This window comes from Rattus rattus, chromosome 1 (assembly GCF_011064425.1).
Source record: "Rattus rattus isolate New Zealand chromosome 1, Rrattus_CSIRO_v1, whole genome shotgun sequence".
Lineage (NCBI taxonomy): Eukaryota > Metazoa > Chordata > Mammalia > Rodentia > Muridae > Rattus > Rattus rattus.
The window spans coordinates 18,534,093-18,561,573 of record NC_046154.1 but is presented as its reverse complement, the minus strand read 5'-3'; the positions used below and the strand labels follow the sequence as shown (position 1 = coordinate 18,561,573).

Sequence of the window (27,481 nt, the reverse complement as noted above, 5' to 3'; positions counted from 1 at the left end):
CATTTCGGGACTTTCCTGCCGCGTTCCCTTGACCCGCAGCCCACAGTAGTATTTTTTTATATTAAATAAGTCTGATGTTTATTCACAAGGGGGGATACCCGCGGAGAGAACCCGGGGCAGGTGGACTGGTAGATGCTGCGCCTCCCGCAGAGGTGGTGCGCTCCGGGCTTGCCTAGTCCTGCGGTTCAGGGCTCACTCTGAGCTTCCCACAACCGCTCAAGACTCTTAGAACCTCTGTGATGCTGCCGCCGGCTTTGCTTCGCCGATCCCTGCTGTCCTACGCCTGGAGGGGCTCTGGGTGAGTGAACCCCTCTGCTGCCTGACCTCTAAAAGCCTCAGGCAAATCCCGGTCTGCTCCGTCTGCAGCCATGCTCTCCAAGGTCCCCATGGTTCTCCTAAGCGCGGGGTCGCGTCCTGCAGATCCACTCTCCCATGGAGACCCTGTGGCCCCTTACCAGGTCTCTGTAGAGCAGTGGTTCTCAACTTTCCTAATGCTGCGACCCTTTAATAGAGTTCCTCATGGTGTGGTGACCCCCCCAACTGTAAAATTCTGCCAATTTATGACAGCATTTTGCTGTTATGAATCGTAATGTAAATATCTAATATGCAAAATAGCTGATTTGGGACCTCTGTGAAAGGGTCGCTCGAGGTGGTGTCCTTAAGGTTGAGAACCACTGTCCTAGATGGTCAGTTTTCCTTAGCCAAGGAACCCCTGGGTAGGGTGTGGCGCCCAGACTTGTGCCCACGCCCCCTTCCTCCACTCTTCTTCCTCCTAACGCTGGATATTCCAAATTTACCGATTCTCCCAGACCTTGGACAACCTCGCGTTCACATTCTGAAGCCTCCTGACAGCCCCAGGGACCTCTCTAGTCCTCTCCCTTTCTCTTCAATATTGGGCTTTTGTGGGTGCCATAATGACTTTTATTACTTGTGATGCGGCTCTGTGAGGCCTGGGGCTTGTCCTGAGATTAGCATAAGTTCATTCAGACAAGTTCCTTAAAAAGCACTCTGGAGGCAGAGGCAAGCAGATTGCTGACTGAGTTCAGGTCCAGCCTGGCCTACAGAGCAAGTTCTGGGAGGGTCAGGGATACATGGAGAAACCCTATCTCAAAAACACACACACACACACACACACACACACACACACACACACACACACACACACACACGTGTTTTTTAGCACCTGGGAGGCAAGAGGAAGGCTGGGCTCTGAGAGTTCAAGGCCAGGCCAGCTTGGTCTGTGTAGTGAGTGCAAGGTCCGCCAGGGTATCATGAGAGACCCTGTCTCCAAAGAGCTGTCTGGCTTCCACTGTGTGGACTGCCATTTTGGTTCAGACATCTCTCTAGGGCAGAGAGCGGCTTGCTGTTCAGCCAGAACCTTGGTCCCCTCAGGGATGTGTTCCAAGATTCTGCCCCAGTGGGGCTCACAGCCTGCTGCTTGGGTATTATTCCCCATTTCTGTCTGCCTTCCTTGTAGAGTTACACAGCACCCCGCACCCCTACTTTGGTTATTATTTGCCTGCTCTGTGGCCTGCGTCCGACCATGTCTACCTCCACTGATTTGTGACCTTTTTGAGTTAATCAGTGGCCCTTTCCCTGCCCCCATGGGATGGCGTGGATAGGTTTCAGCCCTTCTGCATGGAGTGTGAAGCCGTTAGGCAAAGGACATGTATGGGGCTGGGGAGGAGTGCGCTCCTCTTGGGAACTGAGCCTGCAGCTCTTCTGTTTCTTCCTGCTCTGAGACCACCCACTGCAGAGCCGGGATGGAAGGCCCGGATGGGCAGAGCCACCTTCTCATAGATTCTCAAGGTGCACTTCAGTCAAGGGGATCTGGGTGGGGGTGGGGGGGGCGATCAGTGAGTGGAACTCAGGGCTCTCAGGAGTTTTTTTTTTTTTAGATTTTATTTATTCATTTTATATATGACGAGTACACTGTCACTGTCTTCAGACACACCAGAAGAGGGCATCAGATCTCGTTACAGATGGTTGTGAGCCCCCATGTGGTTGCTGGGATTTGAACTCATGACCTCTGGAAGAGCAGTCAGTGCTCTTAACTCTCTCCAGCCCTCGGGAGTTTTAACTGGGGAGAAAGGTGTGGACCCAAGCACCCCATCTTCTCTTTTGGAACAGTTCATGTTCTGCAGTAGTTTCAAATAGCACTATCATTTAGCTCGCTAACGAGCATGAGGGACCCCACATTAAGCCTAGGAACTTGTTTTGGGGACCCCTCTGCCTACTGAGCAGATGTAACTAGAGTTACAGTTGGTCTGGATCCAGATCTCTTAAGTGTGCACGCCCCCTGAGCTGGTGGGGAGAAGATTTTGCAACCAGTTCTCTGGGCTCTGGTTGCCTGGTTTTTGTACGGTGCGGCTGGCCTGGCAGTGTGCCCAGAGGGGTTTCTCAACATCCGTGGCATTCATTCACCTTTGGGGCAGGTCTGCAAAATGGTTAGAAGAGCTTCCAGCCTGTGCCTCTGGTCCTGGTGGCTTCTTCAGTCCAGATAGATGTCTTCTCCTCACTGGTGGAGAGGCACAACTCTGGGACAACTGCTGTTATTGGGTCCCTCATTTTTTAAAGACTTATTTATTTATTTAATTTCTTTTGGAGAAAGGGTTTCTCTATGCTGCTCTGGCTGTCTTGCTGGCCTCATCTCCCTGCCTCTGGGATTAAAGACGTGCGTCATCTCCACAGGCCTTGTTTGTTTTTTCGAGACAGGGTTTCTCTGTACAGCCTTGGCTGTCCTGGAGCTCCTTTCGTAAACCAGGCTGGCCTTGAACTCACAGATCCACCTGCCCCTGCCTCCTAAGTGCTGGGACTAAAAGCACACACCACCCAACCTGGCTTCCTCTGTGTTCTTAGTGGATTTGTGGGGTCACACTTAATCCCTGCTTTGATGCCAATTTTGGGGTTTTTAGTTCAAGAGAATGACTTATCAAAGGTAATTGTATTGGTGGGAGTTCTCTAGAGTCACAGGACTCGTGGGCAGTCTCTGTACAGGAAGGGAATTGGTTGATGACTTACAGTCTGTAGTCCAACTCCCCAACAGTGGTCAGCAGCAGCTGTGAATGGAAGTCCAAGGATCTAGCAGTGGCTCAGCCCCACAAGGTAGGCAGGTGAAGAAGAGAGAGAGAATGCACAACTCTTTTTCTCAAACACAGACCCTAAAATTGACCCTGGCTTCTCCACTGCTCTTGTGTCCTGTGTCATTTGGGGGCAACTTTAGTTTTAATAATGGTGGCAATTTGGCATTTCACCAACTGTGAATTCTGAACTCTGCACAAGCCATGCTACATTCACTCTATCAGCCTGGGAAAAGTGGGAGCCCCCCGGAACCCCCATGGCATGGCTTCGCAGCTCCCTGTGGGGGATGATTTGACATGAATTGGTGTGTCTGAGTTATATTCGAAATAAAGACTTGAGAAACGTTTTGTAAATCTCTTGATTTCTGGAACTGAGTGTGCGATATTCGAGTGTGTGTGTGTGTGTGTGTGTGTGTGTGCCTGCGTGTATGTGCGTGTATGTGCGTGCGTGCATGCATGTGTGCTCCCATGCTCGCGTGTGCACTCAGCTAGCATTCCTGTGAGTGTAGGTGCGTGTGTGTGTGTGTGTGTGTGTGTGTGTGTGTGTGTGAGAGAGAGAGAGAGAGAGAGAGAGAGAGAGAGAGAGCGCCACAAGTGGAAGTCAGAGATACACAACCTTGGGTGCTGGCCATCTCCTTCCATCTTGTTTGTGACACGGTGTCATATGCACTTTGCTTGTTCTTAGCTACCAGGTAGGCCAGGTCAGCTGGCCTGTGTGTTTCCTTCTCCAGTTTGTACATGTGTGCTGCTCTCACCCAGCTTTACATGGGTTCTGGGATTCAAACTCGGGTCCTCCTGCTTGTAGGCCAAGCACATTTTCACTGAGTCATCTCCCCTAGAAGCTGACTTTTAGACTGGAGAGATGGCTCAGGTGTTAAGAGCACTGGCTTGCGGCTCTTGCGGAAGACCTAAGTTCAGTTCCCTGCACCCACGTTGGATAACTCCTAACTCCTGCTCCAGAGGCTCCAGTAAGCTCTTCTGATCTCCACAGGCTCATGTGTGTAGACTCCACACACATATACACCACACAGAGACAGACAGACAGACACACACCATACAGACACAGACACACACACAGAGGTATACTATACACATCTAGATTTGTATAAGAGACACACAACATACACATACACACACTCACACACACACACACACACACACACACAACAAAAACACACACACACCACATACACACAAACAGACACGCAGACACAGGCATTGTATGCATGTGTGCAGACTCCACACACATACACCACACACACACACACATACACATACACACCATATACTACACAGACACACACAGACACACACACACACACCATACACACACCATACACTACACACACACACCACACCATATACACACAGACACACACACAGACACACACACACACACCATAAACACACAGACACAGACACACACACACAGAGGCATTGTACTCATGTGTGCAGACTCCACACACCATACACACACAGACACACACACACACAGATACACACACACACACACAGACACTTTCTCACTGAGCCACTTCCCCGGGCCCCACTTCTTCCCTTAAATTCGTTTTTTACGTGGATTATCTCCCTCAGCCCCTCAGCAGCCAGCGATATAGAAGTTTGCTCTCCCCATTTCACAGATTAAACAACCGAGGCCCGTGGAAATGAAGGAAAACTGGCTGAGGGTGTCAAGCTGCTGATCACCTGCTTCCTTTCCGCCTTGACCTCTGCCCTTTTCTGTGTTAACTTCCTCATCCATGGCCTTTGTGATATGATATTTCCCTGCCTAGATCCTTTGAAACATGCGTGATACATATCTGTATGTAAATTTACGTCTGTGGGTGTGTGTACGGGATGGGACTCGGATCCTAGGTGAGCACTCGACCACTGAGCTGCCTTCCCTCCACGTACACAAAAACTCAGTGAACAGAGTAGCTCGCCAGTTCTGTCTTTGGCTTATAACGGATGCTCATTTCTGTCCCTTACTTTCCTTTGTTCCAGACCTGTTGGTGAGTCTTTTGTGAATCCCAGAGCTGCTTCCAGCCATGCCTCCCCCCACCTCCATCCCTCACCCCAGCCCTCCTGTTGTTGGGGAGTATTCTTGGCTCAGCCACTTGTCCTGCCCTGGCGCAGGCTGTGTAGTCAAGCTCTGCGCCTTTCCACTGTTCCGGGTACATCTCAGAGTCCTGCAGGTGGAGGGTTCCTGACCTCACCCAGCGCCCTGCCTCAGTGTCGTCATCTGTAGAATGGGGATAATCCTGGCAGCCATGCCGCAGGCAATGACAAGGGTCAGATGTGAGGGTGTGGTGCTTGCTCTGCACTCTGTGAATACGGCGAAGGACCAGGTGGAGCCTGAGGTCCTCGTTATGTTTCTGACCAGGGTTCAAGTCCATCCTTATCAGCTGGCGCCTGGAAACACTCGGCACCTGGCACACAGTAGGTGTTGAGCTGTTGCTGTCAAAATGGCCTACAATGGAGTTGCAACTTGGATGCTGGCTCCACCTCTAAGCAGCTCTGGCTCTGTGCAGGGGGCTTGGCTTCTCAGCTCAACCTCGCTGACTCTCACACGGTTGTCTTGACTTCAGGATTATTTGTTCTTGCAATGCTGGGAGTCTGTGTGTGTAAGGCGGGTAGTTACCATGGGGCTGAATGTCCCGCCCTTTTAAAAAAAAAAAAACATTAATTTTGGGGGTCTTGCTGAGTTGCCCAGGCTGGCCTTGAACTTGCAATCTCTCTGCCCCCACCTCAGAGTAACTGGGATTACAAGCCTTCATCACTAGGCCTTGCTTAGCTTGGAGGTGAATGAGTTCATGGATGCTGAGTGGTTTGACACGTGCTTAGCACCCAGAAAACGGAGACTTACTGTAATAGGATGACCCATCTCTCTCCCACAGTCAGCTACCTTGAGTGGCCAGCCCTGACAGAAATACTGAGGAAACCTGGACAGCAGGAGAGTCCTCCAGGTTGGGTGTGGTGGCATATACCTTTAATTCTAGCACTTAGGGGGCAGAAGCAGGCAGATCTCTGAGTTTGAGGCCAGCCTGGTCTACGTTGTGCAGGGTAGGCTGGGCTACAGTGTTGGTGACTGTCCATCTGAGGCGCTCTCCTCCTCCATATAGGAAGTGAGTGGTTCCTTTGCACTGTGTGGTCAAGGGATTGACCTGTCCCATCATCCAGGCTAGCCCAAGATAACCAAGATATCCTTTGACCACAGGCTATGTCTCCTGAATCTGTAAGCTTACACCATTCCAGATGAGCTGTGACCATGAGGAGCATTGGTTTACTTATCCATAAAATGGGGTCACAATACAACCCAGTGCATTGGGAGGGTACCTGTGCCTGGGATGCTCAGCTATAACTGTCAACTTGACACAACCTAGAGACACCTGGGAAGAGAGTCCCATTGAGAGACTGTCTGTCTAGTTTGGGTTGGCCTGTGGGTACATCTATAGGGGGAATATCTTAATTGAGTTAATTCTGAAAAGACCCAGCCCACTGTGGGAGGCATCATTCCTTAGGCATAAGCTCGCCCGAGCTGAGCCCAAGTACTTGGACATGTATGTGTTCTCTTCTCTCTGCTCTTGACTGTGGATGTGACCAGCTGTCTCAAGCTCCTGCCTTTGACGTCCCCACAGTGACAGACTAACAGAAACCTCTTTGTCCCCAAGTTGCTTGTCGTCAGAGTATTTTATCACAGCGTTAGAAATGACACATGGACAGTACCCGTACCTCATTCCACCCAGTGCTCGGCACCCTAAGAGCTCAGGGGATGATCTGCGCTGTCTTCCAGGGCATCAGGGTGAAGTGGCTCGTGTAGGCTGCCCCGCCCTGGGCCTGTACTTTCCCCTCCCCAGGAGCCTCCATTGCTACCTTAATTACACCTAATTGAGTGATAAGGGGGATTTGCCTTATCAGGCTCCAGATTACAGCTGGAAAACAGGAGGCTAAAGGGAGCAAGATAGCTTCTACTTTCTTCTCGACCTGGTACTTAGCTAGCAAGAGGTCCAATGCCACAAGCCCAGTCCTGGAGGTGTGCGGTCGGCTCTCACACCCTCACAGCCCGCGTGCATTCGTTGCTCCCTCCCAAGCTCTCTCTCTCTCTGCTGGTGCTTATGCGCTGAGGAGACCCAGGCTGCTCCCGGGAGCTTGCTGATTGCCTCAGGATCGCATCCTCAGGCTCTGACATGAATCCCTCTGCTTGGCTTTGAGATGATAGAAAGGAGCCCCCTCAGACCTGGGGGTAGGGGGGCCCACCTGTAAAGGGCATCAAAGTGTGATAGTAGGTCTGAGGAAAGGACGGGGCGGCCGCGCTTCTGCAAGGGATGTGTGATAAGGAATGATCCTGAGGACTTGCGGGGATCTGAGTCTTTGTTTTAGAAGAAGTGGTTTTAAGTTGAGTCTCCCTCGACCCGGTTTTCATGTTAAAATCTGGGTCTTGGGCTTGCAAGCTGGTTTTGCAGGTAAAGGCGCTTGCTGCCAAGTCTGACAACCTGAGTTTGGCTCTCAGGATCCATGTGGTAGGAGAGACCCGACTCCTACAAGTTGGCTTTTTTGTTGTTGTTGTTGTTTTGTTTTTTTTTGTTTTTTGTTTTTTTTTATCTTCACATGTACGCTGTGACACATTAGAAAGAGTCCACCATGCTGTATAGACAATCACGGGCTCACCCACCCAGGGGCGGTCCTGTGCAATTGTAACGGAGTGTCGGGGATGTGGCTCATTGGATGGTGACTTGCGGAACACGCCTGGAGCCCTGACTTCCATCCATAGCGCTGGATAAACCCAGTATGGAGAAGCACACCTGTAATCCCAGTTAGCACTTGGGGACTTCAAGGCCATTTTCCTCTACATAGTGAGTTTGGAGCTTATCTAGGCTCAGTGCCGTGAGACCCTGTTTCAAAAATAAAATAAAAACGTTTGCTGTCTGCAAAACAGCCTGTCGTCCTATCATGGTGTGGCAGTGTCCTGCCTGCCCCTTTTGCAGCATCCCCTGGTTGCGAAAGGTCCCTCGGGAATCGGCTTGCGTCCTGAGGCTTCTGTGTGGGCGTTCTCTGGTGCATTCCTAATGACTAAGTTATTTAGGTGTGTGTTTCTCAGAACAGGTTCCCGGTACTGAAGAGGCAGAATGACTGTGGCTTTGGTTATGGCATGAGCACCCTGGAGATAGATAGCGGGGGAGATGTGGCTGCTGTGTCAACGCTGATGAATGCTGACGGTCCTTTGAACCTTGGACAGGGTGGAGTCCAGCCCTCTTCCACCCCATCTCCTCCCCTCACGAGTGCTGAGTTTGCTGGCTCAGGCTCTTCCTGGAAATCACGACATCTCCCACCACTAGGTGGGGAAAGGGACCGTGGTCTCTGAAGCTTGCAGGGAAGAGCAGCTTTCTGGCTTAGGCCCTGGCCCTAGAGTCCTTAGGGGCTTCTCCCTGGTTGCCAGGAAACGTGAGTTAGATGCAGACCTTGCCCTGTGCTTCCTGTCCACAGCAGAAAGATTGAGGTCCAGGTCCAGCTTGGAAATGTGTGGGGTGTAAACCACCTGGTGGGTGGATTAAATCTGTGTTGTTGCTGTGGGCTACGTGTGCTGATTACATGGATGACTGCATGACTGACTGACTGACTGAATGAATGAATGAATGAATGAATGAATGAGGAAAACCATCCTGCCTAGAAAGGGCCTTCAGGAATCCTCCTGCAGGTTGCTACCCCTTTGGCAAACCTCTATCTCCAAAAATACTTACATTATGATTCACAGCAGTAGCAAAGTTATAGTTACGAGAGTAGCGACGAAAATAGTGATTTTATGGTCAGGGGTCACCACGCCACGAGCGATTTGATTCAAGAATGGCGGCATTAGGAAGGCTTGAAAACCACTGTCCTGGAAGCCTGACGTCTTGTGGAATGATCCACCTCCATCTTTGTCCAAGCCACTGGAGGGTGCCTGTTAAAATCAGGACAGATCGCTAGCCCAAAAGAAAAAGCCCGTCGGGAGAAAGTCCTGTTATTTTTGGAAGCGCTTGACTCAGGCTCAGCTTGATTTCTGAGCCTCTTCAGGGCCTGGAGACTTTCCAGGAACAGGGACAAGCCCCTGTGAGCCTCATGTCATGGTGGGCCTCTGCCCTGAGGAGGGTGGGTGGAGGTCCGTGGGACTTCTGTTTCTGGCAGTGCTTTGGAGGATGGAGGGGTGGGACGGCGGGATGGCGGGGGAAAAGAGACCTTGTGTGGGTGGGGTGTTTGCTGACTTTTTCCCACCAGAGCTGGGTCTGTCCTGAACATGATCCTGATTGGGGAGAGGTCTTTGGAAACTCCTGAGCCTTGTAAGCCCATCCTGACCCAGTGGGCGAGGAATGACTGGCATGTTCACGCACAGATGGAGGTGACCTTTGATGGTGGCCTGTAGTATTTATTCTTGCGCTGAGGAAGCAGACTCCAGGTCTCCCACAGTGGATGAACTGTGCTGGTGGAGAGGGATCTTTTTTTTTTTTTTTTTTGGTTCTTTTTTTCGGAGCTGGGGGCCGAACCCAGGGCCTTTTGCTTCCTAGGCAAGCGCTCTACCACTGGGCTAAATCCCCAACCCCTGGTGGAGAGGGATCTTGACTGGCTGACTTTCATTTATCTGCTTCTAGAAATGACCAGAAATGACCGCACCACGGTGGGTGGTTGGGTGAGGCCTGGAGGCCTACAGGACTCAGAACCATGTGGTAGATTTTTACCTTTTCACTGTCAGGCCCTAGAAAGGTCAAACGCCTCTCTCCCTGTTTTCAGCACTACAGGAGGAAGGGACATGGAAGATTCCGGTAGCTTTGCCTTCCTTTAGCGGTCTGGTCTCCATAGTAACCTAATAGGCCTCACCAGATTAGGCTGGGACCTAGGAATGTGACTCTGGGTGTGACAGTGGAGGGAGAATGGACACCTCCCCTCACCACCTCCCTGTGGATGCTAGGAGTTTCCCTCCTCTTGAAGATCAAATGTCTCTCAACCCTATAGGCCTCTTTTGGCCTTTACTCCACCTCTCTGCTCGGTCTTCCTCCTGGAATGTGCCCTCTGGGCCACACCCACCACACATGGGTTTGCTTTCTTTTCCCTCCAGACTTCCCTGACTAAACCTGCACGGCCTTTGCACTTCTCCTCATGGGAAAAGGAGAAACACGTGGCCCCTCTCCCTCTGCCCTGCCGCTCTGTCCTGATGAGTGTGGTTGCCCTGGGGGAGGGACAGCTTGCGGCTTTTCTCGGAGAGATCTCTTCATTTTGTCTAAGTGCAGTTCAGGCCACTGTGCTCCCGCAAAGCGGCTCTTGGAGAGGGGTCGCTTCTCTGCCCTTCTAAACTGTCCCCTCGATTCACCCGGCCCGAGCATCAGGCACGTGGTAACCTATCCCAGCATCTCACACATGGTGCCTGGCTTGGTCTACACCAGTGGATCTCAACCCTCCTGACGCTGTGACCCTTTAATATGGTTCCCCATGGTGTGGTGCCTCCCCAAACATAATTTCTTTGCTACTTCATAACTGTAATTTTGCTACTGTTATAAATCATAAAATATCTGGTATGCAGGATATCTGATATGTGACCCCAATGCGGTCATGACCCACCTGCCGAGAACTGCTGGTCTGGACTCAAATTCAGGTTTCTCGTAATTTCAGCCTTCAGCTGGCCATGTTCCTTATGAGGTGATCAGCTGACTTACTCCGTCAGGAGCAGCTATCTGGACAGCTGGTGAGGCCTGCCCTGGGGCCTGTGCTCTGTTCGTATTGCTAACATTAAGATGTCCTTTGCTGTCCTCATTTGCAGAACAAATAGGCCCATGGGGGGGTGGTGGAAGGAGGGGCATCCCGCATCTGGGAAAAGGGGCGGGCCTTCAGCTCTGGAATGATGATAGCACCCCCCCCACACACACCCTCCCACTACTGGTGCCTGTCCTTCTATCTTCCCCCTCTTTGCACTCCTAGACAAGGAAGGGGACAAGGCCACTCACCAACCAGGTCTCAGGATCAGGACATTGGTTCTCCGAACCAACTCTGCCTGTTGTTGCCCCCAGCACCTAAGCCAGTCCTCCCAAGTTCCTGGTCCACATTTGATACCCTTGCCCACTTGAGTGCCAGCTCTCTGCTGAGGGCATCTCCCTGGCTCACCCGTTCAGTGTGGAGAAAGCCTGACTCTGTGGAGTGGATTTCAGACATATCCAAAATGACTTCAGGGGGTTGGCGGCCTCTCATTCAGTAGAAACAGACTCTGAGCAGACAATGCGCCTGAAGACCCACAGGGGTAGAGTTAGGATTTCTAAGTCTTAGACCCATAGCCAAGTGTTTCCCCAAACCCTGAACTTGCTTTGGGCTAGCGGGGGGGGGGGGCATCCATGGAGACACAGGGACTGACATAGTAGTTGCTAACCATTCTGCTTCCCTCCCCATGCTTGTTCCATTCCCAGGCTGCGGTGGAAGCATGCCTCCTCTCTGAAGGTGGCCAATGAGCCCATCTTAGCGTTTACTCAGGGCAGCCCCGAGCGGGACGCACTGCAGAAGGTAACAGGGAGAGGGGGGGTGTCCCCAGGGTGTGAGGGGCATGGAACAAAGAGAGACAGGAAGTTCCCATCCACATTTCTGTCCCTTTTCCTAGGCTCTGAACGACCTGAAGGACCAGACAGAAGCCATCCCCTGCGTTGTTGGGGACGAGGAGGTGTGGACCTCCGATGTGCGGTACCAGCTGTCGGTAGGTCTGACAAGGGCTCAGCCTCACCTTGTCCCTCCCCCTGGAAGCTCACGGACCTGGAGCTGTGGTCTCTGCCTGTAAGGGGCGTTGTCCCCTCCCAAATTTTGAATTCTGTGGATGCCTAAAAGTTCTAGAATCATAGGGTGCCATGCTCGGTCCATTGCTGAGTCGTGTCCACAACAAGGAGCCTGGGAAGGGTGTGTGTGTCCCTGGTGGCTTCTTCCCATAGGTCAGTCCCCAGCTGGGTTCAGCCCTCAAGAAAACAGTATGGCCGTCAACAGACCGGGGAGTTCACAGGTCTATAGTCAGAGGTGGGGAGAGGGAAGGGCTAGCCTTTTTGCCAGTGAGTCTACTCAGAACTCCAAGCGCACTGTGCACTGGATCCAGTTTGGAAGAACTAGCCTACCTCTCTAGGCACACTCCCACGAGCTTTGTGACTCTGAGCACAGGGCTCCTGTGGAGGTCAGAGGACAACTTTGTGGGGTTGTTTCTCTCCGTCCACCTTTACGTGGGTTCTGGGGGATTGGAGTCACGTCGCCAAGCTTGAGTGGCAAGCGCCTTTACCCACTGAGCTGTCCCACTGACTTGTTGGAAGAGAGGCTGGCCGGGTGCACAGCTTCTAGGCCTGGAGAGCCAGGGAGGAGGAGGAGGGAGCTGCTGTGGCCTGGTGCCATAGACGGTAAGTTGGGTGGGATTCAGGCAGGTCCGAGAGACCACAGAAGCTGATAAGGAACGGAGCAGAGTGCTCGTGGTCTTGGCCTAATTGATAAACTGTGACACCTCCCCCCCCTTCTTTCAGCCTTTTAACCATGGACACAAGGTGGCCAAGTTCTGTTATGCCGACAAGGTGAGTCCCCAAGTCCCCGATGACCGTGGCTGGTCCAGCAGGAGGGAGTGGACTGCACCACCCCTCTCCCGACTCTGAGGTCTTTGGGCTGTGTCTGCAACAGAACCAGACATGTACAGGTTGACTCGAGCCAAACCTTAGCTGTATTGATCAGAGTGGCAGTAGCACCAAATATTCCCATTAACGTGCCCACCGCTTGGAGCTGACCTGGGGAGGGGGTCTTTCAGGGATGGGGTGGATTCTGTAAGTCAATCCGAGCAGTTAGAGTAGTTAGATACATAGACGGAAAGGCAGGCCGAGAGTGAGAGCCCATGGGAGGGGCTAGTGAGGGGTAATGAGGGCTGGTGGCATCTGGGTCCCCTGTAGCTAGTATGTGTGTCAAGCTGTGGTTCTGACCCCAAGGCTGGAGTGTCAGCGGTCCCGAGGGTGTGGTACCTCCTTAGTTAGACCATGGGAGAGAGTGGGTCAGGAGCCTCAGACCTCAGAATGACAGCAGGACAGGCTGTCTGTAGCAGTGGGGGACAGGACTGGGGGCCCTTCTGCTGGTAGCCAGTGTCCTTCTGGTCCCCCTTCTGTGCCCTGCTGTATAAGGCAGAAGGCAGCCCTTTATCCCTCTCTCTCCAGGCCTTGCTCAACAAAGCCATCGAAGCTGCCGTGCTTGCCAGGAAAGAGTGGGACCTGAAGCCCGTGGCAGACCGGGCCCAGATCTTCCTGAAGGCGGCAGATATGCTGAGCGGGCCCCGAAGGGCTGAAGTCCTTGCCAAGACCATGGTGGGACAGGTGAGGATGGACAGGCCCAGTCAGGCTGTCATACTCCATTCCTGTCACCAGACATTAGCTGAACAGCTTCTGCGTGACAGGAGCTGTCGGAGACTTGGAGATGTTCCCCAGAAACAAGGCCGAGGAGTCGGGAAGTAGCATAGGTTACCAGACTTGGCTGATCATGGTGAGCCCATGTGTCCTGCGATGGCCCGTCATGTCAAGTTCTCCATCCTACTCTGGGCCATGCCTTTGTCATTTCAGGATCATTAGTTGCCTTACTAGTAGGTGAGCCTTCTGACATCGCTGTATGGCACTGCCACCTACAAAGGTGACAACCTGGGACACGTGGGGCTCACAAGCTGCAGGCTGGAACTTGTGCTAGTCTCTCTGCCTTCAGATCAGCCAGGCCTCTGCAGTCCCCTCAGTGGGAGCTCTTAAAGAACCACAAAGTTGCTCCAGGCTCAGGGACCGCCAGGGTCTCTCCCAGGTTCTCACCCCATTACCTTGGGCCCCTCTACCCTTCCTCTGTCACTGTTTCCAGCACTCTTCTGTTTCCTGCCAGACTGTTCTGCCTGTAATAGAGTCGGGGAGCTCAGGCCTCCTCTGCCTCTGCCCAGCGTTCCCTGCCTAGAAGGGACTCTGACCATCTGGTCTGGCTCTATTCTGTCCTCTGAGGGCCATTCTACTCCAGTCCGGAGCCCTGTGTTTGGTGTCATTTATAGTTAAATCTCAGGCTGTGGCGTAAGTGTATATTTACCGCCTGTGTGAGAGGTGTCTTGCTTCGTCTTCCTTCATCTTTTAAGTTGTGATTTGAGAAGTGGGTTTGTCGAGTGAGTGGTGCACTGGGCTGAGGAAGGAGCCCTGGAGAGAGATTCAGTCTGCTCAAGGAACTGCTCACCTGAACTCCTAAGAATTAACAGCCTCCAAAAACACCAGGCTGCTCACTTGCTCACCCGGCTCCGTGGCGAGAGCGCCCCCTGCTGTGTGGGATTGGGATAGCAGCTCCCCACCTTCCGTTCAGCATTGAGCTTGTGATATGAGACATCCTCAGGAAGCTGGATGTGTGGGCTTGTCACACTGGGGTCCCCTTTTTATTTGGCCTGAGAGTCAAGGGATTCTAGGAAGCTCTCTGCAGGTCCTATCCTCCTAGGCTACACACTCTACCAATATGCCAAAGAATTACGAGCACTGCAAGTGGGTCCAGTGTGTATTTGTCTGAGGAGAGGTTCGGATGCCTGAGAATCAGGTCCTTTCCCTCCTCAGACTTGGGGCCAGGCATGGTCAGCTCACTGGAGGTTTTTGTTCCCTTCTCCGGGCTGGCTCTGTCCTGTCTGATGTCATTGACCCTGGGCCACCTCCTAACAGGGCAAGACCGTGATCCAAGCAGAAATTGACGCCGCAGCTGAACTCATCGACTTCTTCAGGTTCAACGCCAAGTTCGCTGTGGAACTGGAGGGGGAACAACCCATCAGCGTGCCACCCAGTACCAACCACGTGGTGTACCGGGGACTGGAGGTCTGGCAGGGCAGGCATTGAGCCACAGGGACTCCTGGGAATGTTGAGCTTTGCCTCACCACCTCCCTCTTCCTCAGGGCTTCGTGGCGGCCATCTCTCCCTTCAACTTCACCGCCATCGGAGGCAACCTGGCAGGCGCACCGGCCTTAATGGTGAGGACGGGGGACAAGGGCCAGTTAGTCACACCCCGGATCTCAACGAACCGTATCTGCCCTTAGTCGTGGGAGAAGTACAGATGAGAGGAGCTGAGGCTGTGGTTTTTCTTACAGCCTTGTCCATTTGTGAGAGACCAGGGCAGAACCCAAGCTCAGAGGCCCAGTTTCCTCCTCTGTCAAGCAGGAGCAATGGTTGTGCGTGTGCATATTCGAGAGGGGGCGGGTGGGCTCACGCCATCAGCCTGAGAAGATTGAGATGTCGCTAGATGCCAGGCAGGTCCGGCGGAAAGTGAGCCATGGATCAGATCAGACGGCTGCTGCTGGGGACCTGGAGGGCTCATACATGTGGCGGCCATTGATGCTGTGTACTGATGATGTCAGTTAATTCAAAAAGCAATGAGAGAGGCTTCCCCTGTGCCTCTTTGCCGGGTGGCACCTGAGATGCACAGCAGGGACTTGTGGAGGAACAGATAGGGATTCAGAGGCTGGATGGTCTTGGAGCTGAAGCTCAGAGATGAGAGCCACAAGGTCTGCCACCATTGTTGAGTAAAGGCGCCTGTACTAGCGGGAACGCCCAGGCTGATGTGGGGGACCCAACAGCCTGCCAGGAAGACAGCTGGTGTTGGCCCAGCAGCCTGGACCGTAGGCATGGCGTGTGTGTGTTCTGTGTACATGCACAGGGACAGCCTCGTGCATCATGGAGCAGGCTCTCCTGGTGCTTACGATGGTGCACGTGCCCTGACCCAGCACACGTGCATGTAGTCTGTGTGTACTTGTCCAGCCACACCCAGGAATGGCCCAGAACACTGGAAACAGTTGTAGCCTGGAGTGAAGGCAAGGCTCGGCCCAGGCTTGCAAGGAAAGGGAGCCCAAGCCAGAGTCAGAGGTGAAGACTGGGGCCTCCATGGCGGGGGCCTCTGGAAAACAGTACAGACATTGTATCAGTGAGCTTAGGTGGGGCGTGAAGTGCGTTCCAGGAGGGGTGACCATGCTGTGCAGTGGGGTACATCCTTGGTATGGTTGGTGTCCTGCGGCCACCTTGTGAGTCATGGTTGACACCTTTATGACAGGGCAACGTGGTTCTCTGGAAGCCCAGTGACACCGCCATGTTGGCTAGCTACGCTGTCTACCGCATCCTCCGGGAGGCTGGCTTGCCCCCCAACGTAATCCAGTTTGTGCCAGCCGATGGGCCGACATTCGGGGACACAGTCACCAGCTCAGAGCACCTCTGTGGTATCAACTTCACAGGCAGTGTGCCGTAAGTCTCCCAGGGGTGGGGTAGGGCATGGGCTGTAAGGACATGAGCTGTGAACCCAGCGCTCACACACACGCTGACCTTACCCACTTCCTCTGTGTGAGCATGGGCGAGCCTCTCTGCACCTGATTTTTGTTTTTCCACCTGCCAAATGAGAATGGAGGGTCCCTGTCTTGGTGAATACTTATTTGAAAGGCAGGGAAAGGAGAGTGGAGAGCATTGGAAACACGGCCCGTGGCTGATGGCAGCCTTCCACCACAGAGGACATGAACGTGTGAGCTAGAGACAGGAGATGCTGGGCCTGCTTCTTGGAGAGGGCACTTGGAGACTAGGCAGAGATGAGGAGGTGGGAACGACGGGGTTATAGGAAGGAGGAGACACTAAGGAGCCTGCAGGCTAAGCCTGCGACATGTTGTTAGAGCATGTCCCCTGGGCCTGGAGGGTCAGACACAGTCTGCACCAGGCATCTGCACACAGACTCAGCAAGTGTCTACCAACCCCTGAGGCACACAGGGCTCTGTCAAGGCTGGACGTAAGTAAGCAGTGAGGTCAAGGTCTCACTCACCATCCCCTACTCCGCCTCCCTTGGTCCCACCTTTCAGATTCAGCCCAGCCGCTCCTTAGCCTTCCGAATCTGCAGAGGTTGCACGATGAAGGTGGTGGGAGACACGGAAGGTTCTAGGGAACGGTGTAAGCACTGTCCTGTTTCAGGCTGGGGTTGCCCGTTGCATCTAGGAGGGGCTGGCTTTATTTTCTTGGATTCCTAACAGCCATGGCCCAGACATGTCTAATTGGGAGTGTTTTATTTTATTTTTTTTTTTTATTTTTTTTTTTTTTTTTTTTTTCGGAGCTGGGGACCGAACCCAGGGCCTTGCGCTTCCTAGGCAAGCGCTCTAGCCACTGAGCTAAATCCCCAACCCCGTGTTTTATTTTTTTAATTTATATGGTGTATGTTCCGGTCTCCCTGGGCCTGCACGTCTCATGGTACCATTAGCTAGAGGTAGACAACACTTTGTAGCTCTGCCAGTCCCGCTCTATACCTGGGTCTATGTATCCCAGGTTTGCCTACTGCTGGCTCGCCTCCCCCTGTCTGTACTCTGTCCTAGGATCTGGCTGGAGCTGCTCCAGAAGCTCCAGGGATGAGGAGAATAGCCATGGATTATGTAGAGGTCTCAGAACCTAGGGTGGTGACCCAGTGGCCATCTGCAGCTGGGGTCTGGGCCCAGGGCATTCTGGCCTCTGCAGAAAGGGTATTCATTATTCAGGGGGATTGACAATGTCAGGACATACAGTTGGGGGCAGTCGAGTCATGGGTAGGTCGTTGACTGAGGATCCTTCTGGGTATGTGGGTGGAGTTGACTGGGACAGCCCGGTGTCCCATTTAGCATCCGCAGCCCTTTCCTGTGTGGCACCTGCAGTGGCTTCTCTGCACCTTCTGTGCCCGGATCGCCGGTGTGGGTGGTAGCTTGAGGAATGCTGACAGGGCCTTTTCCCCCAGAGACCTGCTCTGCCAGTGCTCGGGTCTCTGCCTGTTAGCAGGCAGAGTGGGCCTGGCCCCCTGTTTGCCACGCTCTGGCAAGCTGCTAGGCCGAAGGTAGCAACGTCATAAATTACCGTTAGCTGCTGTGCAAGGTGATTAGCATTTTTATTGTTTTGTGGTGTTGAGGTTGGTCACAGTGAAGCCCCAGGAGGAGCCTGTGTCTCGGGGGCCGCAGGTCGGGCAGTCTCAGGGTTGGTTCGTGCCGTCAGGCCTGGCCTTGGGTCTACGATGCCCCCCATAGCCACAGGGGTGTGTATCGCTTGTGAAGGACTGCAGTGTGCCCAGCGTGAGGCAGAGTCTAGGCTCACACTGGAATCCCCCACAGGCGGAGCTCATTCTTGTTGGTGAGGCACAGAATTGGGGTCTCGGTGGCATTAAGTTATGAGCCCAAGGTCACATAGCCCCATGTCAGAGCTAGGACGGGCACTATCTATTTTCACATCTGGGCCTTCTGGGTGCCACCCCACCCCCTATCACAGCTGCCACCACCCACTTAGTTCCTCCTGGCACTACCGTGACCCCTGCGCGCCCCCTCTGGCATTTCCCCCAGGTCTTTTAGCCCCTCCTCTCGAGGCTCCTTGACACTCTCTACTCCTTGATTCTAGCACCTTCAAACACCTGTGGAAGCAGGTGGCCCAGAATCTGGACCGGTTCCGTACCTTCCCACGCCTGGCTGGAGGTAAGTCCCGCCCCTCACACACCTCCAGGGACCCCCACTTCCTGGGCCATTATAAGCAACCAGGAGATAAAGAAGGGTGACCACCGGGATCTTCTTGGGATGCTGGGAGCCAACACTGGGGACTTCTCTGTCAGCCTGTGCAGTGACCTCCTTTCCCCGCCCCCACCCCCGGCCGCTTCAGGAGCCACTCGAGAGCTCGGAACACCCAATCATGCCTGTAGCGGGCACTGAAAGCTGTGTTCCTTTAAACTTGTCTTGGTAGCACACATGGGTGGGGGCTGCTGTGTGGATGGCATGGGTCTGAGCAGGTGTGGAGGGGGACAGGAGAGGAGGAAGCTGGCTGAGAGGCCAGCCTGTCATCGACAGTGGTAACTCTCCTCCTGAGAAACCATTCTCTGATCACAAAAGCTTGGTGTGTGTTGTGTAGGGGGAAGCTGATGGAGTCTTCTCCTGCAGGGCGCCTCAGAGCTTCCAGCACTCCGTTTATATGCTTTGAGGGCATAACCAGCTATGCAGTGTTTCCCAAACCCCCTGGGCCATAGAACCCCATTTTGCATAGAACCCCATTTTGCCCAGTCCCCAGGGGCCAGGGGTTGTAGAATACACTTCAGAACGCACTACGCTGAGACCTCAAAGAACTTCTGCCTGGGGTGCATTTGACAGTAGAATCCGGGACTGACGGTTCAGCCTTCAAACCGCTAGTGTGAGGTGGGGCTGTGGGAAGGCCCTTCCTGAGGTCGTCAGCCTCTGATGCGTGCCTGGGTTGCCCATAGCAACTGAGCTTCCAAGTCGATCTTGGGGCGTGGCCCACCCTGGAGCCAGTGGCTGCATCGAGGTCCCTCAGTTAATTCCTCTTTGAGATGGGGGCAGGGCAATGGAAGTGGTCTGAGACCTGGGGAGACAGCTCAGGTGTGTGCTTTTGGCTGGCTGACGTTACCTGTTGTTACTGAGCAGGTAAATTGAGGCAGGGTGGGGGCGTGCTGTGACCTGTCTGAAGGTCTTCTGTAAAGGAGTAGGTGGGCTTCCATGGGAGGTTTCAGGAAAACCTGGCCCACCTTTAGGAAAGGGTGGGCCCTTGGGAGCTTGGTTTGCAGTGCTCGCCCCTCGAGTCTGGTTTCCTCAGTGATGGAGAGTTGGGACCAAAGCTCTGTTCTCCTGTCCCCTCCCCCAGCCTCCCTGCCAGGGAGGGGAGTGGAGCAGGCCTGGCCTGTGACTCCCCAGGATGCTCTGTTCTGCCTGCCTCCTCTCCTTGTCTGCCGTTGAGTGTGGGGATGCGGGCTGGTGTGGGCGGTGGTTTGGGCTGCACCCAGTCATGTCCACACCCCGTGCTCTGCAGAGTGTGGCGGGAAGAATTTCCATTTCGTGCACAGCTCGGCCGACGTGGACAGCGTGGTGAGCGGGACGCTGCGCTCGGCCTTCGAGTATGGCGGTCAGAAGTGCTCAGCCTGCTCGCGCCTCTACGTGCCACAGTCGCTGTGGCCACAGATCAAAGGGCGACTGCTGGAGGAGCACAGCAGGATCAAAGTGGGCAACGTGAGTGGTGCCTAGGCTCACACAGCAGGTGGCTGATGGGATTGGAGACCACTTGCTCTCTCCAGCTCTTTGAGTGCCTCCCTGCGGCTCTCTCTGCCTCTCCGAGGCTGGGTCCTTCCCCTTGGGGCTCTGCGCATGCGGGGTGGGGTGCATGTAGGAAAAGGGATCCCGTCTCTCCCTATAGTGTCTCCTCCCCCCCCTCTCTTTCTCTCTCTCTCTCACCTCTCATCTCTCTCATATCTCTCTCTCTTGTCTCTCATCTCTCTCTCTCTTGTCCCCAGCCTGCAGAGGACTTTGGGACCTTCTTCTCTGCAGTGATTGATGCCAAGGTAGGGGGGCGAGATGCAGTGCATTCTGGGGGAGGGGTGGTGGGCACAGATCTAGGACAGAGGGACAGGTTGGTCAGTGTTGCTTGTAACTAGATGTGTGCCTCCCCGGCTTGGAAGAGGGCCGGATCATCCAAGGAAACACCCTCAAACCAGGCTCAGCAAGCCCCTAAAGTGCGTCTGTGTGCACGCACTCATGTATGTGCACATGCAGGCCCGCAACGTGTGCACTCGAGAGCACAGCTCTTGGATCATTATATAGATGGCCTAGAGAACCCATCTCTGTGGCCACATGCCTGCCATCATAGCTAACCGTGTGCTTAAAAGTAAACACATAGCTGTGTATGCACCTGCACCTTTCTGTGTGCTTATCTCGGAATATGTTGGTATGTAAGGATAACTGTAGTTTGACCCCACATGTGCATGCCCACATGCTACATAACACATGCTTATATACACATACCCAGATTCCAAAAAACACAGCATACTCACTCATACACACACCATAGACATACACAACATACACATACATACACGTATCGCACACGCACTTACATATAAATGCCACTCAACCACTACATCACCAGGGGCACATACTACACATGCATTCTGACACATACATACACACACACACACACACACACACACACACACACACCACATGGACTCTCCTCTGTGTCCCTTCCATGGTTTAGCCAGACCTCCAGTGTCTCCAACCCTGCCCCCTTTTAGACAGAGGTATTTTGGGGTGAGTATGGGGTGTGGTGGGGCAGCGAGTGATTGTCTCTGATGCTCCTGCTCACCTGCGCTAGGCCTTCGCCCGCATAAAGAAGTGGCTGGAGCATGCGCGTTCCTCGCCCAGCCTCAGCATCCTGGCGGGCGGCCAGTGTAACGAGTCGGTGGGTTACTTCGTGGAGCCGTGTATCATTGAGAGCAAGGACCCACAGGAGCCCATCATGAAGGAGGTGACTGCAGGGGGCTGTCCTCATGCTACTTTCTCATGCTATTCTGGTTTCGTGGCTGGGGGGGGGGGGGGCAGCTGACAGGAGTGGCTCCCAGCAGGAGTGAGCTCAGGAGCTCCGGCCTGTCCAAGACTCTGTCCTTGTCGCTGTCGGTGCTGCCTGTGGCCATCCTAGCACCCGATTGTCACAGCTGCAGCTCCTGAAGGATATGGCAACTGTGGGCTCGCTATGGTCTGGCCGTGGCTGACGCCTGAGATGGGATGCGGGTGCAGAGCCAGAGAAAGCACACCCTTAGTGGGAGAGGGGCCTTGAGGAGGGAGGCCGCCTTAGCATTTGCTGTTGAGTGAGCCTCCTGCCTTCCACAGGGCCTGGCTGCTTTACCTTTCAGGTAAAGACATGGCAGGGAAGCCAGAAGGTTCTGGATCTTCTGCCAGATGCTCAGGAAGCCGGGCACAGAGACCAGAGGGGACATGGAGGAATCTTTGCCCCTGCTCAGGGCTGTTGTGTGGGCCGGGATGGTGGAGAAGGTGACCAGATGGGGACATTGCAGGAGCCAACCCCTCTCCCCTCTCTCCTCTCCCAGGAGATCTTCGGCCCTGTGCTGACAGTGTATGTGTACCCGGATGAGAAATACAGAGAGACGCTGCAACTGGTCGACAGCACTACCAGTTATGGCCTCACGGGGGCAGTGTTTGCCCAGGATAAGTAAGTGTCCTCAGCCCTGGGAGCAGTGCTGCCGTGCAGGCCTCGCCAGTTCAGCTCCCTCCTCACCTCCTGGATGCAGTTTCTGTTATCCCTCTTCCACCTTCCCTCAGAGCTTTTCTTCAGCCCTCTTATCTTAGACCTAAATGCAGACGGCCCCAAACGGGCACACAGCAGTCTAGCTTGTTAGGTACATAGCTGTCAGGAGCCCCAGGTGACCACTGTCTGAATCTCCAGGGACAGGCCTGGGGAGCTCATGATCGATCTGTTGGGGGCCTCACTGAGCTAGGTGACCACTCTGCCCTGTGCTGCAGACTTGCTGCAGTGGAGACGGATCTGACGTGGGTCCTGCCACCCTAACTTTGAATTTTTATATTTTCTTTCCTCTTTGGCCCTGTAGCCACTCTGTCTGCCTCACATAGAAGGGGGCTGGAGCCCAGGAGGAAGCGTAGGCTCTGGGTTTTTGTTCTGCTTCAGTGAAACGGATGAATTAGACTGGGGACCCCCCCCCCCATCACCCCACCGGTCATGGCCTGACCCCCTGTGTATCCGCCTCCCGGTGGCTCCAAAAGGCCAGTGAGCTGATTCCCCTCCCAGGGCCCACTCTAGCAGCTGGCCAGTATTCTGTTCCTAACATGGCTGCCTGCCTAGCAGGAGTCAGTGTGGGCTGTAAGAGGGATTGAAGGCCACACTTGAGTCTGGCAGCCCCTGCGATTGTTGTCCTGTCTCCTAGAACGATTGTCCAAGAAGCCACGAGGATGCTGAGGAACGCTGCTGGCAACTTCTACATCAACGACAAGTCTACTGGATCTGTGGTGGGCCAGCAGCCCTTTGGGGGCGCCCGGGCTTCAGGTGAGTGGGTAGCAAGTCCTGGTCAGAGGCCGTAGGTCACACCTTGAGGTTGTGAGTCGGAACAACAGCTCACTGTGGGGTGTGTGGATGTTCAAACGCAGGCTTTTCAGGAGCTTTGGAAACTAGGAGTCCATTCTGTTGTATGGGGAGGAAGCTGAGGCACAGGGAGGGCTGTGGCCTTTAGCTTCTGTGCCCACTGGTCCACCTCCAGGCTCAAGATCACCTGAGTCCAATAGGGGAAGCTTGGGCTCAGGAGAGACAGTGAATTGTCAGCAGCCACTACTGGCTAGTGGTAGCCATGGCCAGAGCAGGTTAATGGGGAACGTGATGTTTCTATCCATTTATGTGACATGTAACGTTTAAGTCCGCTAATCTGTCTCTTCAAATATCTGTCTGTCTGTGTGTGTGTGTGTTTGAGAGAGAGAGAGAGAGAGAGAGAGAGAGAGACAGAGACAGACAGACAGACAGACAGACAGACTAAAAAGCATTCAAAGCCATTACTTCTAGGTCTTTGAAATATATAACATAGCTGTCACCCACACTCACACCACGGTGCAGAATGCAGCACCCCAGGACTTACCTGTTCCTGTCTGCAATTAATAGCCTAGCAACCACTCTCATTGCCAGCTCCTACGAGGTCAGCTCTTTTGGGTTCCGACAGAGCGAGAGTGCATCATTCTAGTGTTTCGGAGCCTGGCTTATTTCACATAGCGCATCGGCTCCCAGTTCCCTCTTCATGACTGAATAATATTCCATGGTGTGTATGTACCACATCTTTTTCAAGCGCGCATCGGTCAGTGGGCCGCTCGGTTGTTCTCTTTTCTTGGCAGCTTTGCAAATAGAGTGGCAGTGAATGTTGATGCACAGATAACTTGTCAGCATGCCCACTTCATTTTCTTTCCTGGCTAAATATTCAGGAGGGGATTGTTGTAGTTTTTAGAGAGCAATTTCCAAAGCATTTCTCATGATCCTTTAATAACTTGGCCTTCCCCGTGTAAGGTGTGAGTGTGTGTGTGTGTGTGTGTGTGTGTGTGTGTGTGTGTGTGTGTGTGTGTGTGCGCACGTGCAGCCTGCATGCAAGCATGCAGTTCCTGCATTTGTGTTGGAGTCTCTCTCTCCCTTTGTGTCTGTTAATATCTGCTTTCTGTGTTTTGATGCTCTGATATTGGTTGCCTGTGTATTTACAGCTGTTATTTTCTAGTCCTGGTTTCACTGCCTCCTCATTCATAACCTCTCCCTCCCTCTCACCTCCCCATCCAGTTTTAGTTTAAAGTTTATTTTATCTGTTGTGAGCGACTCCTGTGTCTTTGAGATTTCATTTATATTTCTTCCTGTGTCTTCAGGGGGTGAAGTGAGTTTCTATTAGACAATGTATAGTCAGGGTCAGGTATGATGGCACACGCCTTTAATGCCAGCCCTTGGAGGGCAGAAGCAGGTGGATCTCTGTGAGTTCAAGGCCATCCTGGTCTACATAGAGAGTTCCAGGCCAGCCAAGGTTGTGTAGTGAGACCCTTTCTCAAAAAAAACTTTGATTTAATTAATGAGTGTGTGTGTGTGTGTGTGTGTGTGTGTGTGTGTGCATGTGTGTGCTATAGTGTACATATTATGTCACAGAACAAGTTGTCGGACTTAGGTCTCTCCTTCCACCATGTGGGTCATGGGGACCAAACTTAGCTCACTAAGCTTGACGGTGAGCACTTTTACCTGTTAAATTGTCTTAACAGCCCAGGGTCTTGCTTTTTTGTTTTGTTTTGTTTTGTTTTTTTTGAGACAGGATCTCACTATGTATCCCTGACTGGCCTGGAACTTGCTCTGTAGACCAGGCTGGCTTGAACTCAGAGATACACTTGCCCCTACCTCCCAAGTGCTGGGATTAAAGGTGTACACATTTTTTTAGGTAATTAAAAAATTGTGTGTATGTATACAAGTAACAGGCCACGTGTGTGTAGTTACCTGGAGGATCCAGAAGATGGTGTCAGGTACCCTGGAGTTGGAGCTGCTGGAGGTTGTAAGCCACCTCATGTAGATGCTGGGAACCAAACTCTGGGCCTCTGGAAGACCAGCAAGAGCTCTTAACTGCAGAGCTCCCTCTCCAGTCTGGGTCTTGGTTTTTTAAAACCATTCACTCACTGTGACTTTTAATTGCAGAATTTAACCCATTTACATTTATGTTGATTATTGATAGCTAAGGTTTGGTAATTTAATTTTATTATAATTCCTTCTTTCTCTCTTACCTACTTCCTGTGGTCAAATGATAGGCTCAAATATTGTGTTTTAATTCTTGGACTGACTGTCTTTCATTTCTAAAGAACGGCTTGGCTGGGCAGTGTTGGTTTTGGTTGGTTGGCCTTTTATTACTTTGCTGCTGAGAGCCTCAGCCTCTCATCTGCCCTCCGGCCATGCATACTTGGCCCCCAGCTGTGCACACTGGGCCCCATTTGCTCAGCAAGCCCTGAGGCTGTGAATGTGTTTAGTTGTTACAAGCCTTCAGCAGGGTGCGTTGTGGACAGAGCCACCATTCACCCCTCTAGCTGTCAGTCCTGTGCTATCCCATTCACTGTGCTAGCCCGCCCCCCACCTACCTGCCACACCCCTCTCTCTCTCTCTCTCTCTCTCTTTCTCTGTCTGTCTGTCTCTCTCTCTCTCTCTTTCTCTGTCTGTCTGTCTCTCTCTCTCTTCTCTCTCTGTCTGTCTGTCTCTCTCTCTCTCTCTCTGTCTGTCTCTCTCTGTCTCTGTCTCTCTCTGCCTCTCTGCCAAGAACTATTGTGTACTCTCTTTCCCACAGGAACCAATGACAAACCAGGAGGCCCCCACTACATCTTACGCTGGACCTCACCCCAGGTCATCAAGGAGACTCATAAGCCCCTGGGGGACTGGCGATACTCCTACATGCAGTAACCCTGCCCAGCACCTCTGTTGTCAAACCATCTGTCCATCCAAATGACAGACATCTCTGCACTGACCCCCCTGCCTCCCAACCAGCTCCTCCTGGACTCTCTACAGCTGAGCTGGACCCTGCCCTGGCCACTGGGTACCTTTCCTTGGAATCAGGTGCCCAGTCATTGGCTTTGGTCATATTGGGGAGGATGAGCCAATCCACCCAGAAATCTCATCTGCTGGGAACACCCTGGTACCTGGCAGGTTCTTCCCCTGACTGCTTTTCTTGCCTCATCCCGGCCCCGGTGACTCAGAGGCCCTGAGAACAGAGAGGGATATTTTCAGGATCCTGTCAGGGAAGGAGACAACACTGGTGTCCTGTAGCCTTAACACTCAAAGACTCCTGACCTTAGCCTTGTCCCCTACACATGTCCAGTGAGATAAGACCTTAGCCAGATGTCTGTCGGGGCACCAGCTGGCTTTGCCCTTGGTCTGTGCTAGCTCCTCCTGCAGGTACTTGTGTCCAGCCATATGCCTTAGACCCATGTGCCTTCCTCCAGGGTGCCTGTGCATCCCTGAGCCTTCATCCCTCCTGGCCACCTGCTGGGAGTGACCAGTCATGGTCACCCCATACAGTCTGAATCTGGGAAGCCTCGAGATGGGCCTCCATTCCATACTCTTGTGGGATGCAGCCAGCCCAGAGGTAGCCAGGGTGAGCTCCTGCTTGGGTCCAGGATAATCAAATGTTTCCAGTGGCTTGAGAGCATGTGGGGTTTCCTTTCAAGGACATTTGCCAGGGGTCTGCATGGAGCTGGTATAGCTGTCACCAAGGGCTACCCTCAGCACTCACAGGGGCAGTCACTAGTACCAGGCCAGCTCTGTCGTGCTTCCTTTCAGGGTCCATGTTGCTTCCCAGGGAGCAGGGCTAGACTGCAAATGTCCCAATTCTGCTGGTTCTATACTGTGAGGGGGTGGAGAGGCGCATTTACTGCCACCTGAGAAAATGCCAGATACCTACTCAAAGTGGCCATGGAGGGAGGTGAGGGACGCACTGGCTTCTCATTCCTAATCTAACAAACTGCCAGCGTCTTGTCACATGGTTCTGTGTGATGCCACTGGAGGGAGTAGTGACTCTGGTGCCCAGTGGCTGGGTTTAAATGGCTTTCCGTCTCTCCCCGCAAGGTGGTCACCCCAAAACCATGTAAATTCTCTAACCTTTCATGTCTAAAATGGTGACGCTTCCCTCGTGTACCCGGAGGATCATTGAGCTAATCCCTGTGGATTTCAGACAAACGATCGGAAATGTCACCTGTTTGTTTCTCAACCCTGTGTGCTGATCTTATGTGTCAGCTCTGCTGGGCCACGGTCCCCAGAGACCTGGTCAACCATCGTGGAAGGTGCCTTGAATGAGAGTAAAGTTTAAATAAGTGAGCTCTTAAATTTTTCTCCTGTGTGGTTTTTTTTTTTTTTTTTTTTGTTCATGCATGTTTGTACAGGTGCCCACAGAGGCCAGAACGGGTGGATTGGAATAGTCAGGGCTGGTGTTACAGGCATTTGTGAGCTGTGTGCAGTGTGGGTGCCTACCTTTAAATTCTTGTTGCCTGAAAAAGCAGTGAGCGCTCTATCAGGCGGGCCATCTTTCTAGCGCCAGCATGCTTGTTTTGAGACATGGTCTTACTATGTAGCCCAGGTTAG

The 27,481-nt window shown here is 53.1% G+C and overlaps 1 protein-coding gene across 1 annotated transcript; it reads left to right on the top strand.

Annotated features, from left to right (window-relative positions):
- Window positions 1-27,231, top strand: Aldh4a1 (aldehyde dehydrogenase 4 family member A1). The gene is made up of 15 exons (XM_032895348.1): window positions 1-298; window positions 11,501-11,594; window positions 11,689-11,781; window positions 12,581-12,628; window positions 13,253-13,408; window positions 14,756-14,905; window positions 14,983-15,057; window positions 16,131-16,318; window positions 18,461-18,534; window positions 19,871-20,067; window positions 20,349-20,396; window positions 21,206-21,358; window positions 21,939-22,060; window positions 22,791-22,909; window positions 25,695-27,231. Exons 1-15 carry the CDS (start codon window positions 240-242, stop codon window positions 25,805-25,807), a joined length of 1,689 nt encoding a protein of 562 aa, XP_032751239.1. The 5' UTR covers window positions 1-239; the 3' UTR covers window positions 25,808-27,231.
- Window positions 27,232-27,481: the final 250 nt, after the last annotated feature.